This window comes from Drosophila ficusphila, unplaced genomic scaffold (assembly GCF_018152265.1).
Source record: "Drosophila ficusphila isolate 14025-0441.05 unplaced genomic scaffold, ASM1815226v1 contig_412, whole genome shotgun sequence".
In the NCBI taxonomy this organism is placed as follows: Eukaryota; Metazoa; Arthropoda; class Insecta; order Diptera; family Drosophilidae; genus Drosophila; species Drosophila ficusphila.
Genome location: NW_025064326.1, coordinates 1,160,427 through 1,172,469, shown reverse-complemented (window position 1 = coordinate 1,172,469; position 12,043 = coordinate 1,160,427). Strand labels below are relative to the sequence as shown.

At 40.3% G+C, this 12,043-nt stretch overlaps 1 protein-coding gene across 1 annotated transcript in view; it reads left to right on the top strand.

Moving 5' to 3' along the window:
- Positions 1 to 12,043, top strand: part of LOC108091434 (protein split ends) — a 62,701-nt gene that overhangs the window by 1,181 nt on the left and 49,477 nt on the right. Inside the window, 2 exon segments of the mRNA XM_017190627.2 lie at positions 12 to 26; positions 2,723 to 3,179. Coding sequence (XP_017046116.2) covers positions 2,977 to 3,179 — 203 coding nt within the window. The 5' untranslated portion in view covers positions 12 to 26; positions 2,723 to 2,976.

Here is a 12,043-nt window from a genome sequence, read left to right as displayed (position 1 = left end):
TTTCTTTGCAGCTCTCAACGCAAATGGTAAGAAAGGATATCTAATAAATGTATTAAAATTAAAACAGAAAATAAATGATTAACCCTTACAAAAGTGATTGGATAAATTCAGAATTTAATTAAACTCAGGTCAGTGCTTGAAAAAGTGTAAAACCAAGTGCTCAAGGATGTGCCAAAATACCAATTAAGCAAAAAAGAAACGTGGCATAATGCCGAAATTTATCAACTAAAAATCTTACAATTACAAAAATAAAAAAATTCAACAAATTTGCGCTTAACACGCTTTATAAATTATAATAAAAGCTACAAAATAATATTCGTCAAAGGCGGAGATATCTTCTTTTTATGGTAATCTTAGTATTTCTCAGTAGAAAATAACTAAATTCATTACAGCTCCGAAGATAGTCGTGTTAAAAATTTTCTTTAAAGTCGTGTAATAACATTAATAACTACTAGTTCAGAGCGAAGAATTCTTCCTCTTTTTGGGCGATCTACAGCAATGTGAAGTACACTAGTACAAGTACAAAAAAAATGGCACAACAAAAATGTGAGCTTGCGGGCAGAGACGCCAGCAGAGGCAGAAGCTCGGCAGAGCAGCAATTAACTCGAAAGCAAAGAATTTCATCAGAAATTCAAAGCGCACATATACACACGTGCGCACAAACGCACGCACACCAAAACGAATGACGTGCAACGGGCTGAAAATAACGAAGTCGACGTCGACAGAAGCAGCGGCTACAGCAGAAGCAGCAAAAGAGAGAGACGTTGAAAATTTGTAGCAAAAAATCCAGGCTGACAGCTCCCCCAACGTACGAAAAAGTAACATGGCGACTATATATAAATCGTATATAAATATCTGAGTGTGTGTGCGCGGGCTCCAAACTACAAAAACGAACAACGCAAAATACGCTAGAGCCAGGCGAGCAAAAGAGAGGGGGCACTCACTGATGCGTGAGTTCGAGTGAGACAACCGCTGAGTGGTGGAGAGAAATTGTCGTGTCGCTTGAAAAATCGATTCAGCTGCTGTGCGAGCGGGACAGTGCGCTGCAGTAAAACGTTTTTTCTTACTTAACCCGTTTGGTGTGCGTGCGCACAGAGTATGTGTGAGGTTGGGGAGCGAGAAACTACAAAGTTGGAGCTCTCTTTCTGGCTAATGCGGTCGCGCTGCCCATGTATTGGTGTTGCTGTGTGGTCACGTAGCCGCAACACAAAGAGCAGATACTAAATACATACGGAAACTGGTTTTCTTTTAGCTGCTGCTGGCAATATTCATGAATTCTAGTTAAAACGCCCGACTTTAATAGGGTTCTTCCCCCTTCTAGATTGCAGTAAAACCAAAAATGGCGAACCAAAAAAAAAATGAACAAACACACAGGGATAAGTTTCCTACTGTGTCTTAAACGATATTGCCCTAATTGGGCTGCAAAACTTGCTGGCTCTCCTTCATTTTGCAGCCCTTCTGGCCTTTCTCAGCCTTTCTCGGTTTTTTGCGAGCCGCACCCCACCAGTTCACCAAAGCGACTAAAATCGCGAAGCGCCGCGGCCCCAAGTTTTTGGGTGAGCAGCGCAGCTGCGGCGCTGCCGGTAGCGGAGAAACTTTCACGCCACCATTGGGGCCGAATCCAGTGTGCTAGAGCGAGACACTTGTAGGCCACACAGTCTTACAGCTTCTAGCACTCACACAGAGAAATTGCGTAGCTGTATGGGTGATTTCCTGCTGCGCCCGAAAAGAAAATACGTAGGAGATTTAGAGGCTACAAAACTACACGATTTATGGAAGAACGTGCAACAACAAAGCGAAAGAAGCGCACCACATGACCACATAGCCATTTATAAATACACACAGCCGAGAGATACTCGTTTTCCATGTACGAGAAAAAAAGTACCAGCTATAAATTCTTTATGTACAGACGAGTACATAGCGCACACACCGACTCAGCCACAGATACAGATACCCCATGTATTTTGTGCGCTGAAGCAGCAACAACAGCTGGCTGTCTCGCTCTAACCACCACGTCAGACGGCAAACGTCAATTATAAGCAAACAAAGCGACGTTGCCACTTTTCTGTTTTATCCGCAGCGCGGCAGAGGAAGCGAGACGGCGACAGGGCGGCGGCGTTGCCAAACTTCAGCGTCGAGTTTGCCTGTGTGTGTGTTGTTCTTGTAGTTTCCATGCTTCTTTAGTGCATGGAATTTTAACATGCTGTACCTCCAACCCCCTTCTTTCGTAGGGGCGGGTGGGGTGGAGCGGGGGATTATAATAACGCTCTGCCGGCGTCGCTGCTCGCATTTTCCACCTTCTCGCATTCGTATTGTTGCAGAGGAAATGGCCCTATACAAGAAGTTTATCTTTATATATCTAGTACATGGCGTATTCCTCGCTTAAATTGAGGCAAAAAAAAAAAAGAGAACTCTTCTTGGGGCCCATTGAAATTTCAATAAATTTAAATTGCTCTAGTTGAATTAAATTAAAAGCGTATTTTTAGTTGCTAAATTAAGGCAAATTGGCATAAGTGAAAAAATAACAAGAAGCTAAATCAAGTAAATCACAAATAAAAGAAAAGGCGAATCAAGTGAAATCACAATGGAAAAGGTTCCATTACAAAGTGCATGTGCAAGTGTTAAACAAAAAAGATCTAATACCAGCTGAAAAAAGGCAGAAATCTAATCCCCATGTAACCCCCGTATCCGTATCTTTCGTCTCCTCCCTTTCAAAATATAGTGCTAAAAATGTGCAAGTGAAGCGGAAATCTTACCAAAGTAATTGAAAAAGAAAGAAATCCATTAAAGCCCCCAAAATCAAACGAGGCGAGAATCGTAACAATCCCCATACTGGAATATATAAAAAACGAGTGCATAATGTTTAATGGGAAGGAGGGCGCCCATTTAAAATGATGCCCCTCCACTCGCGGAATACGACGCAATGCTTCTTCTAAATAAAAGAAGATTCTGCTGTGAGTGTTCCGTTGTCGAAACATGGTACGCGATAGTAGCCGTAACATTTGTTTTGGAAAATTAGCCGAAACTACGACGCCGCACCACCAACAACAGCAACAGCAACAACAACAACTGCAGACACAGCAACAGCAGCAACAACCATTCGTTGTGGATAGCAGCAGCACCATTAATAATAACAACAATATTAACAACAATAATAACAATAATCAGAAATTGAAAAGGTGAGTGCTATTGGATATCTAAAAGGTGGCAAAGGGGTTTTTCAAATACCACAGGAAGTTGTCTGTATCTATATCAAACACATAACTAGCTTTTGGCTTCTGTTGTAGACATTTAACAGTAATATATAATATATAACAACTTGATACTATGCACAGAATTGTCCTTTTTTTAACAGGTAAAATTTTTTAAATAATGCTCTCGTTTTGAAAACCTTACTGGTACCCTAAGAAACCGAGCCCAGCTGTCTCAGAAAGTATCTAACGGATGCGTGAGTGGGTGCTTGAATAACACTGTGCGACAAAATTTAACGAAATGTTTGTTTGAGTTACTTTTTTGATTGTTTTCGGTTAAGGGGCATAAGTTATGCACAAAAATATTTATGCCACCTTCTAAGTGATAGGATTTCTTTTTTTATGATAAATTTTATGAAATTATTATTATGAAAATATTTAACACAAAATATTATTTTTTTTTTTACTTCCAATAAACTATTATTTTTTTGAAAGTGAAATTTTTTTCTGATTTTTTTGGCTTTTTCAGAGGTATCCTCGCGTTACAAGTTCCATACGTAGTCGCCCAGAGTATAGAGCTGGGAGAAAAAAATTTTAAAGCATTGTGATAAAAGCCTAACGGTATATTTGCTTAATATATTTTAATTAATAGATATTGAACTTGCATAAAACGCTTATAACGGTGAAAAAATATTTTCCCAATATGTGATTATAAGGCTGTGAAATATGGAAAAACACGCGTTTTTGGGACCTTTGAGTGTGCGTAGAAGCTGATTGGCTATTGATATTAACAAATCAAAAAACTTGTATTCTTATTTTGACTAGTAGAAGTGAAAAATAAGAAAAAATCAACTCAAACATTTTTTTGTCGCACAGTGTAATCTAGGAGAGTGCCCATTTAAAAGTTAAGAACCAGAAAACCAGAAAAAACCAACCACCGAGTAGTTTTATGTAAATCGCATCTGATGGAGCATCTAACGTGTGGGCCACTGGCAGCTACTTGTATCCGCTGCTGCCCACACGAGGCCGTTCTTATCATCGAGTGGGGATACGAATGTATCTGCGAGATGCATTTCCAAGCTGCCTGTCAGTTACCCTGTTACCCTTTTCCCCTCCTTTCCGCCTGGCAATCTCTGAGATACAAAAGCTAATGGCTGGCCATGCCCGAAAAAGAATGCGTAACTTTTTTACCTTGACTTGTCGTGTCTCTGCTGCTTTTCTATCTAAGTATCTTACCTGAGTGGGTCCCACTTGGCTTGGTGGTGTGTGTGTGTGTTTGACTACGTGTACAAACAGCAGGCAGAAAGAATCAAGAACTAAGAGTCATGGGACGGGGGGAACGAGGGAGAGTGTGACATGTGGCAATGGGCGGATGCTTAGAAGACACTCTCCAATCCATCCTATTTAATTGGATATTATTTTCGTTTTAGTTGCTAAACAATATTCGTAAAGCTGAGCTTGCCTCAAGTTACCGAAGTTTAAATGATCAGCTGAAAGTGTGCGATCATTACTAGCCGATACCTCTCTCTTTCATCTCCCTTATTACGTAATACCTTTCCTATAATTTCTGTGCCTTTCGTGTTTTGTTTTTTTTTGTTTTCGGGTCCAAACAGAAGAACCTCTCTGAGCAATTTGTTTTGTTCTGCCTGTTTTGTTTGCCTTCTTCTATGTGTTGCTTTCGTGAGTCGAAACGGGTTCCGCAGGCCCCTTCCTTTCTATATTTTCGGGCAGTGCAAAAGTCAAACGCTTTAATTGCTTCATTAGGCCGAAGCAGCCGATGTTGTTCAGCGGAGGGACTAGAGCAACACATGTTGTGTTTTCTGCTTTTAATGCTACTGCTGCTGGTGCATTAAACCCGCATCAATGTCAGACAACAGCAGTGGGCAAACCTCCATTTAATAGTTTTGCGGTAATTACCAACACAAATCGTCGAATCGACGCGGTTCAAAACCAGACGTTGTCTTCTGACATTGACAATGAACCCCCCGGTCTGAGCCAAGAAGTGAGCCACCAGTAATCAGCCACCAGCGCCACACACAAAAAACCCGACAAACAGCCCGGAGTGAAATATAGTTTCAGCTGCAGGCTTGAATTACGCACTTTTTTATGTACTTTTATTTTTCCATTACTTTTATTCGGTCGGGTACTTTGCACTCTAGCCGTACGAAATGCGTATTTGTTTATTTGCGGGGCTGAGTAATATTAGAAAGAGAGGCGAATTCAGCTTTGTTTTTGAACTTTTTCTAGGGCGCTGTGTTGACTTTTGTTTTATTTTTTCAGTGGTCTCTCACCTTGAAGTGCGTTTACATTTCAGGTGCGAAGCATTTGAGTTCTCTAATCGAATCTATCTGTTTGCCTTAGTGGGATTGTCGTCAATTTTCTAAAGAGCAATAGAAGTTGCTAGTGAATATTTATCTAAATTTGTCTAAAAACGTTACACATGCAGAACTTTTTGGAACCCTTATTACGTCGTCTAATGTCCTTGATCCGTCGATTAGCATTGAAAAGAATTTCAGTTTATAAAGTGTCCCACATCTGGGTTCGCCCCGCCATTTCCCTGACCCACGGAACACCCCAACTAACCCCGGCCACGTCAACTTAGATCACTTTATTAAATTGAATTTCGTGTTTCGCTTTTTAACACGAGATGGCAAGGCAGCACAACAACAATAATAATGATCTATATCAGATTTTATATACACAAAAATGTGTGCTTGTGTGTGTAGTTGTGTTTTTTTTAGTGCTTTTGACTCGTTTCAATGTCATGTTACATTTATATTTGTTGCTCTTGTTAATGTTGTTTTCATTATTGTTTTTGTTGCACGGCCACATGGGAATTTATAGTTTTTGTTGCCCGCTGTTTGTTCTTTTTGGCATTGAGGTTCTCCCTCTCGCAAAGCCAAAAAAGTAGATTAGATAGAGAAGCACAGAAATCAGAGCAGCGTCCTACGAAAATTGTAATTGCCACAGATCCGTTTGGCTTTGTTTTTGGTTCAAAATATGGTTCAAGTTGTTCTATTTTTAAGCACCTTGTTAGCAGGCAAAGAAGCCAAGAGAAATATTCAAAAAAAGATTAAACCCTTAAGTTTTTACCTATTCAAATACTGATGTTCGATTAGCTAAACTAAAAAGTTCATACGTGGATTTTTGAAGGCTCACTGAAAGCAAATAAATTATTTCCTATCCCCAATCATTACCATACCATTGTACTTTCGTACTTGATTATTATTCAAATGTTTAGTCATGGCCTGTGGCGTGTTTTTGTTATTTTTCAGTTCTATCTCAGGGGGGTCTGTTGCGGGGGTCTCTGGTTACTCATCCCGTACATCCGACGACTGCTTTTCGATGGAGGAACAGAAACAGAAACCCAGCCAAAAACAGAACCCTATAACCATAACCAATTCTTGTTATTGTTATTATTTTCACTACCAGTTGTGAAATTCGCTCTGCTCAATTTCGCTGGGATGATAAGGTCCGTCCGGTTGGTTTTCGTTTTCGGGTGAACGATGTATTTTAGTGGCTTTGAATTTTATCTCGAAAGTACTTTGTATTTTATTTACTATCAAAAAAAAAAAAAAATTTCAAATGAATCACCCCATAGAAACCCCAAAAGTATTAAATAAATTCATAATTTAATTTATCTGACAAAAAAAGTTTGTTTATCGCGAATAAAAGTGAACTTTAATGTTAAAAATTTAACTTTAGAGGCTAAAAAAACACTGAAAACCTATCCAAATTTCTTGGACCTTTAAATGCTCAAAAATGTGTTTGCCAATAACTTGTTGTCCCCTTTGGTGACCTTATTATCAAATCGCGTAGTTTTCCAATACGTTCAGGAACGCCAAACTATAGAAACTGATGGGCGAGGGGATTGGGCGCCGAATTGCGGCGGTTCATGCCAGTTGTGCAATTATTTTCATATAGCCAAACATATTCCGCTGTTCCGTTGCTATTGTCTTACACTTTTTATGCCTGGCAATGCACATTTCATTGTTTTTTGTGCAGTGTCGTAATGCCGAAAAACAATAACAAAATCGCGCAAAAACCGAAAAGTGCCGTGCAATAGGAGGATTGAGATATCACGAGGGAACGTGACGAAGTCGGACGGGAAAACGGGGGACGACGGCTGTCGGCGATGCGATAACTCAGCCAGCCTTTGTATGGGAAATTAGAAAATTCCCAAATAATTTCACACATGAGCTGAGCTCGGGAGATGGAGATGGAGATGAGTCTCCCGGATTCGTAGGTCCGTCCGAATCGACTCGAGTCTCCGGGGCGCAGCGTTGCCGCACTTCACACACGTTGACAAAAGGTGCTAAAGAACCGGACAGACACAAAAGATTATCATCAAGGGGCGATTGTGTGCGTTGCGTTTCTTTGCTGGCCTGTGTTCTGTGTTCGTGGAGGCAGAGAGTCCAACACAAAGAAGGCGCACCAAGAATCGATTATTATTCCCAAAGAGCTGACGAACGGGCTCAGAAAACATGGCCATAATACAGAGGCGGTCAAAAGAATATGGGCCCACTGAAAGGCAGTGGAAATCTTGTAATTTAGAGGATGAAGCGAGTTTATAAGCTGGAATTTACAGATAAGTTCAGTCTCTAAAGATTGCCTTTATTAAAGTATCCAGTTACCTTTTGCTTTCACAATAAATAATCTTTCTTGTCAGAGTAAAGATGATAATAGTTTTGTATGTTTATTCCCAACCTTACACAAAAAACAAAACATTTAATAATTCTTACTAAAAAAGGCGAGCCAACTTTGTAGTTTCAGTTGAGAACTCCTTAATTGCAAGATTCCTGGAACAGCCAGAAACTATATTCGTGCCTTGGCTAAACTCCTGGCCGCATCTGTGGACACAAACTCACGATATCGAGTATATAAAGAAAGCGGAGAAGGATGGCGATGATGATGGCTCGGATTCGGTTCGCCTCGGTTTCGGTGTTCTGTTACCTGTTTGCGTTTCTGTTTACTGATAACCAGTTGGAACCTGGACCTGGTCTTGGGCTCGGATTATGTTTGATGATGGTGATCATCGTGGTTATGATGATGACGACGGTGATAATGATGGGGCTGGGTGACGTTGTTAACCGGTTTCTCGGCTTTCTGGGGCCTATCATAAAGGCCCGATCAGGTGCATACATAATAATACGGCTCGACTGCATGAAAATTAAGCGACTTTGTTGCAGCAATTTTCATTGTACGGCGAGAGAACGCTGCGCTGCAAAGATACAGATACACAGCATGCACACAAAACTATAGCTACGCGACTACAAAGCTGCAGAAACGAGAAGGAAAAAAAAGATAAAGCGGTACGCTGAAGTTTGGCAACGTTGCCTTTTGGTGGGGTTTGCAATTTCGCATCTAACAGATACAATAATACCCCAGAGCCAGCTGTAGACGCTCGTTGTGCTTGTTTTTCTTGTTTTTTCTACACACACACACACACTCACTCTGCTTGTTTTCAATTAGAGTCGAAAAAAGAGAAAAAGAAAAAATACAAGCAGTATTTGCTGGCGGTTTTTGTTGTTGTTCGACGAGTATCTTGCAAATATACCGCACGTTGTGTAAACATCGGTCGCTGCCGAAGTCGCTGTCGACGTCGGCGACGCTGCCTTAGTATGTGTGCGAGCGAGCGAGTTTTTGTTTGTGTAGGGTGTAGTTTTGTATCTTTGCTTTTGTGGTCGCTGCTTTTGTAGGTTTTCCTCTTCTTCTTATTGTCGACGTCTTTTGCTTCTTCTTCTTTTAGCTCTTTTACAGCGACTGCTTTATTTTTATGCTGGCATTTTTGCGGCACTCGAAATTCGCTCTCTCATTCTCTCTGACTCTCTTCTCTTTGTCGTTTAATTGCAAATGAGTCATGCACACACACAGATACTCACACAAACGCCACACATGTACAATTCAAAGTCCATGCCTGGTCAGCAAAAAAAAAAGAAATACGTTTTTAATCAATTGGAAAAGAAAGAGAGGAAGTCCACTTCCACCCACCAACACCCCCATCTTTGATAAATAAATAAATAGACTTCGCCGTCTCTCTTATTTTTCCTTTTTCCCCGACCAACAAAAGATTTTTATTTTTACCCAAGTAAATACAGAAGACGAAGAAGCGTCCAAGATCAAAGCGAGGGCAATTTGTTATTTGTCAAGCTGAGGAGCTGCGGCTTAAATTGGGAATTACTTAGTGAACTCCGGCTTAAAAGCGATTTTTAGAAAGACTTAATGGACAGAAGAAGTAAATTGGCAAAGTTTTTCCGCACAAGGGGTTTTTTTTAGAAAAGCTGTTTAAATTGCATTACATGTTCACAAAATAAGAGAAAATAATTACAAAGGAATTAGGAGGGTAATGTCAGGTAATCGAAGCAACTTAAAAAAGAGAGAATGGTTCCAACCAAGTCCACTCCCTTTCCCCAACATTTTATAACTACCTATTGCATACAACCTTTTAAAAAAATATTACGGGTCGCCATTGGCAAATTCCAATTTCAAATATTACATATTTAATGGGCGCGCTTTCATTTGCTTTCCATTTTCTCCCCTTTGTTACACCCTTCTGCCAAAATATTCAGTTTTATTTACCCAACTCGCATGTTTCATTGCATTTGTGGTTCTCATTTTTTTTGTTTTCCAATTAGCAAAGCAATTAAAAATTAAATTAAAAATTAATAATGTGTTTTACATGAAAAAGAGTATTTTCACAGCAGCAGGCACAGATGCCCATCAAAAACAGATGACAAGTGAAAATAAAATTCAAAAGAAGAAAAGATAATAAAATTATTACGTAAATTTTGAATGGATAATATATACTATATGTTTTTTAATTGTTGTGGCCTCAAGCACATAACGTTTTTATTCTATAATAACCAAAACACATAAAAACGAGAATTAAATTAACGAAAAAAACACTCATACGCCCCGTGCGACAATGGACGATGATAAATAAAACCGAAACTCACCCACAATTCTGTTGGGGTTTTTAACGTTATTTTTTCTGCTGGTGGGGGGAGGGCCGACAATTGCAATTGCAATAATTGACAATAATTTCAGTAATTATTCCGTAAATTACTTTGATTTTATCCCCCATCTATACGCTTTTATCTTCTCCACCCACATGACAATATCCCCCTCCGTCAACTTCCGCCCCGATATAAATCAGTCGGCTAATTATTAATAGACAGCAGAACTGTGAGTTTGCTATAATAAAAATAATAAAAATCCAGCAATTATCAAATAAATATTTCGGTGCCTGTTACCCACCCACAAAAGTTTCTCTATTTTTTAGAAGTCCCATCACGTGCCTCCGTTTGAGTTTGCAAGACCCCTCCCTCTGATGGTGGGAACTATTGTGGAAGGGTGAAATGGAATACAGGGGTACCTGCCTAAGTTAAACTTTCAGCTTTTAAGCGCAATAGGAAATCTAACCATAACAATATTTTTCTTTATGTTGCTATCAAAGTCCTTTAAAACGGGAGTCATTTTATTTGGGAAAACATTAAAACATTTTCTACAGAGTTCTCCCGGGGAAAGTAGCATCCAGAATTGCTCCACTGTAGTTCTTCTAGCGCTACGCTGCTAATTGTTTTTGATTAGTTTGTGAGAGGGCGTTTCGACCCGCATGACTGACTTGGCTTGGTTCGGTTCGGTTTTCTTCGGTTCGGCCAATGAGAGGGCCGTCTTTCATTGCATTTCAGACTCAGACAAATGGAAGTGGAAGTGGGAGGTCATTGCACCCTCTCCGCACATGGGCTCTCCTCTCTGGACCCTTCTGCCCTGGCTGGCAGATAGATAACTCCATCTGCAGGCAAAAAGCACACGTCACGCGACTGACACAAACAACCTGCAAAATGCCAAAATATTTTGCACTTGTTAGGCAATCCACGCCAGACTTTGGCGGGGCATGGTAATGGATATGGATGTGGATGTGGATGCGGATGTGGAAACGAGGAGATTGAGACGGAGTCGAAGACCGCCAGACAAGTCCGAGTCGGTCTGGTCTTGATGGGCGTTTCGAATGGATTTCTGCCGCTCCTGCCTTTTTTATAGCCAATCATTTATTTTGCTTGCCCAGGGGTCCAAAAGCTGTAACTAGCCAAAAACAAATTATTAGGTCTTGCTGCCAAGAATGTATCCTGTAAGCTGTGGTCTTTTTAAATGTTCACCCAATGAAACTAAAACTTCCACTGAAGTCGACATTTAAGTCCATTTTCATGACAATTTCTGGCAGCATTTTACTGCTTTTGTTTGTAGAGCCATAGTCAATAAATTATAAGGTTTCTGTAGTTTACTTTATATCCAAAAAAAAAAATATAGTTCTTTCTCGTCTGAATCTAATAAAGCTGATCGCTCTTATTTTATACAACCCATTCCCCATTTGAAGGAGTGTTTTCCAAATGTTCCTGTCTGGTCCAAAGTTCATTCCGAGGGAAACACATGTGTCGTCTCATTGCAGCGGCCTTTCGCTTTCACGCTCAGTCATAGGCCACTACTCTTTCTAAATATATGTGTATATCTCACATATCCCCTCCCTATATCTGTCTGTCTGGGGCTAGAACAAAGAAAAAGAGCCAGGCGACTTGCAGAGATAATGGCAAAATTGTCCAGCGAAATGCAAGAGATACAAACGTATGAATATGAAATGGTTGTTCTGCGGCTTCCTGCAGCGTGTAAACTTCGCCATGGTGCGATGACAAAGACAAAGCTCTTTCTGTTCTCCATTTTCCATTTTTCATTTTCTATTTTTCATTTCATTTCTCCCCTGCTCGCTCGCTCGCTCGCATTTAGCGGTCTTTGGACCTTGAGCTTTAGTCTGGCTTTGTTGTGCAAATGCTGGAATGGAAGAACACCGGGCGAAC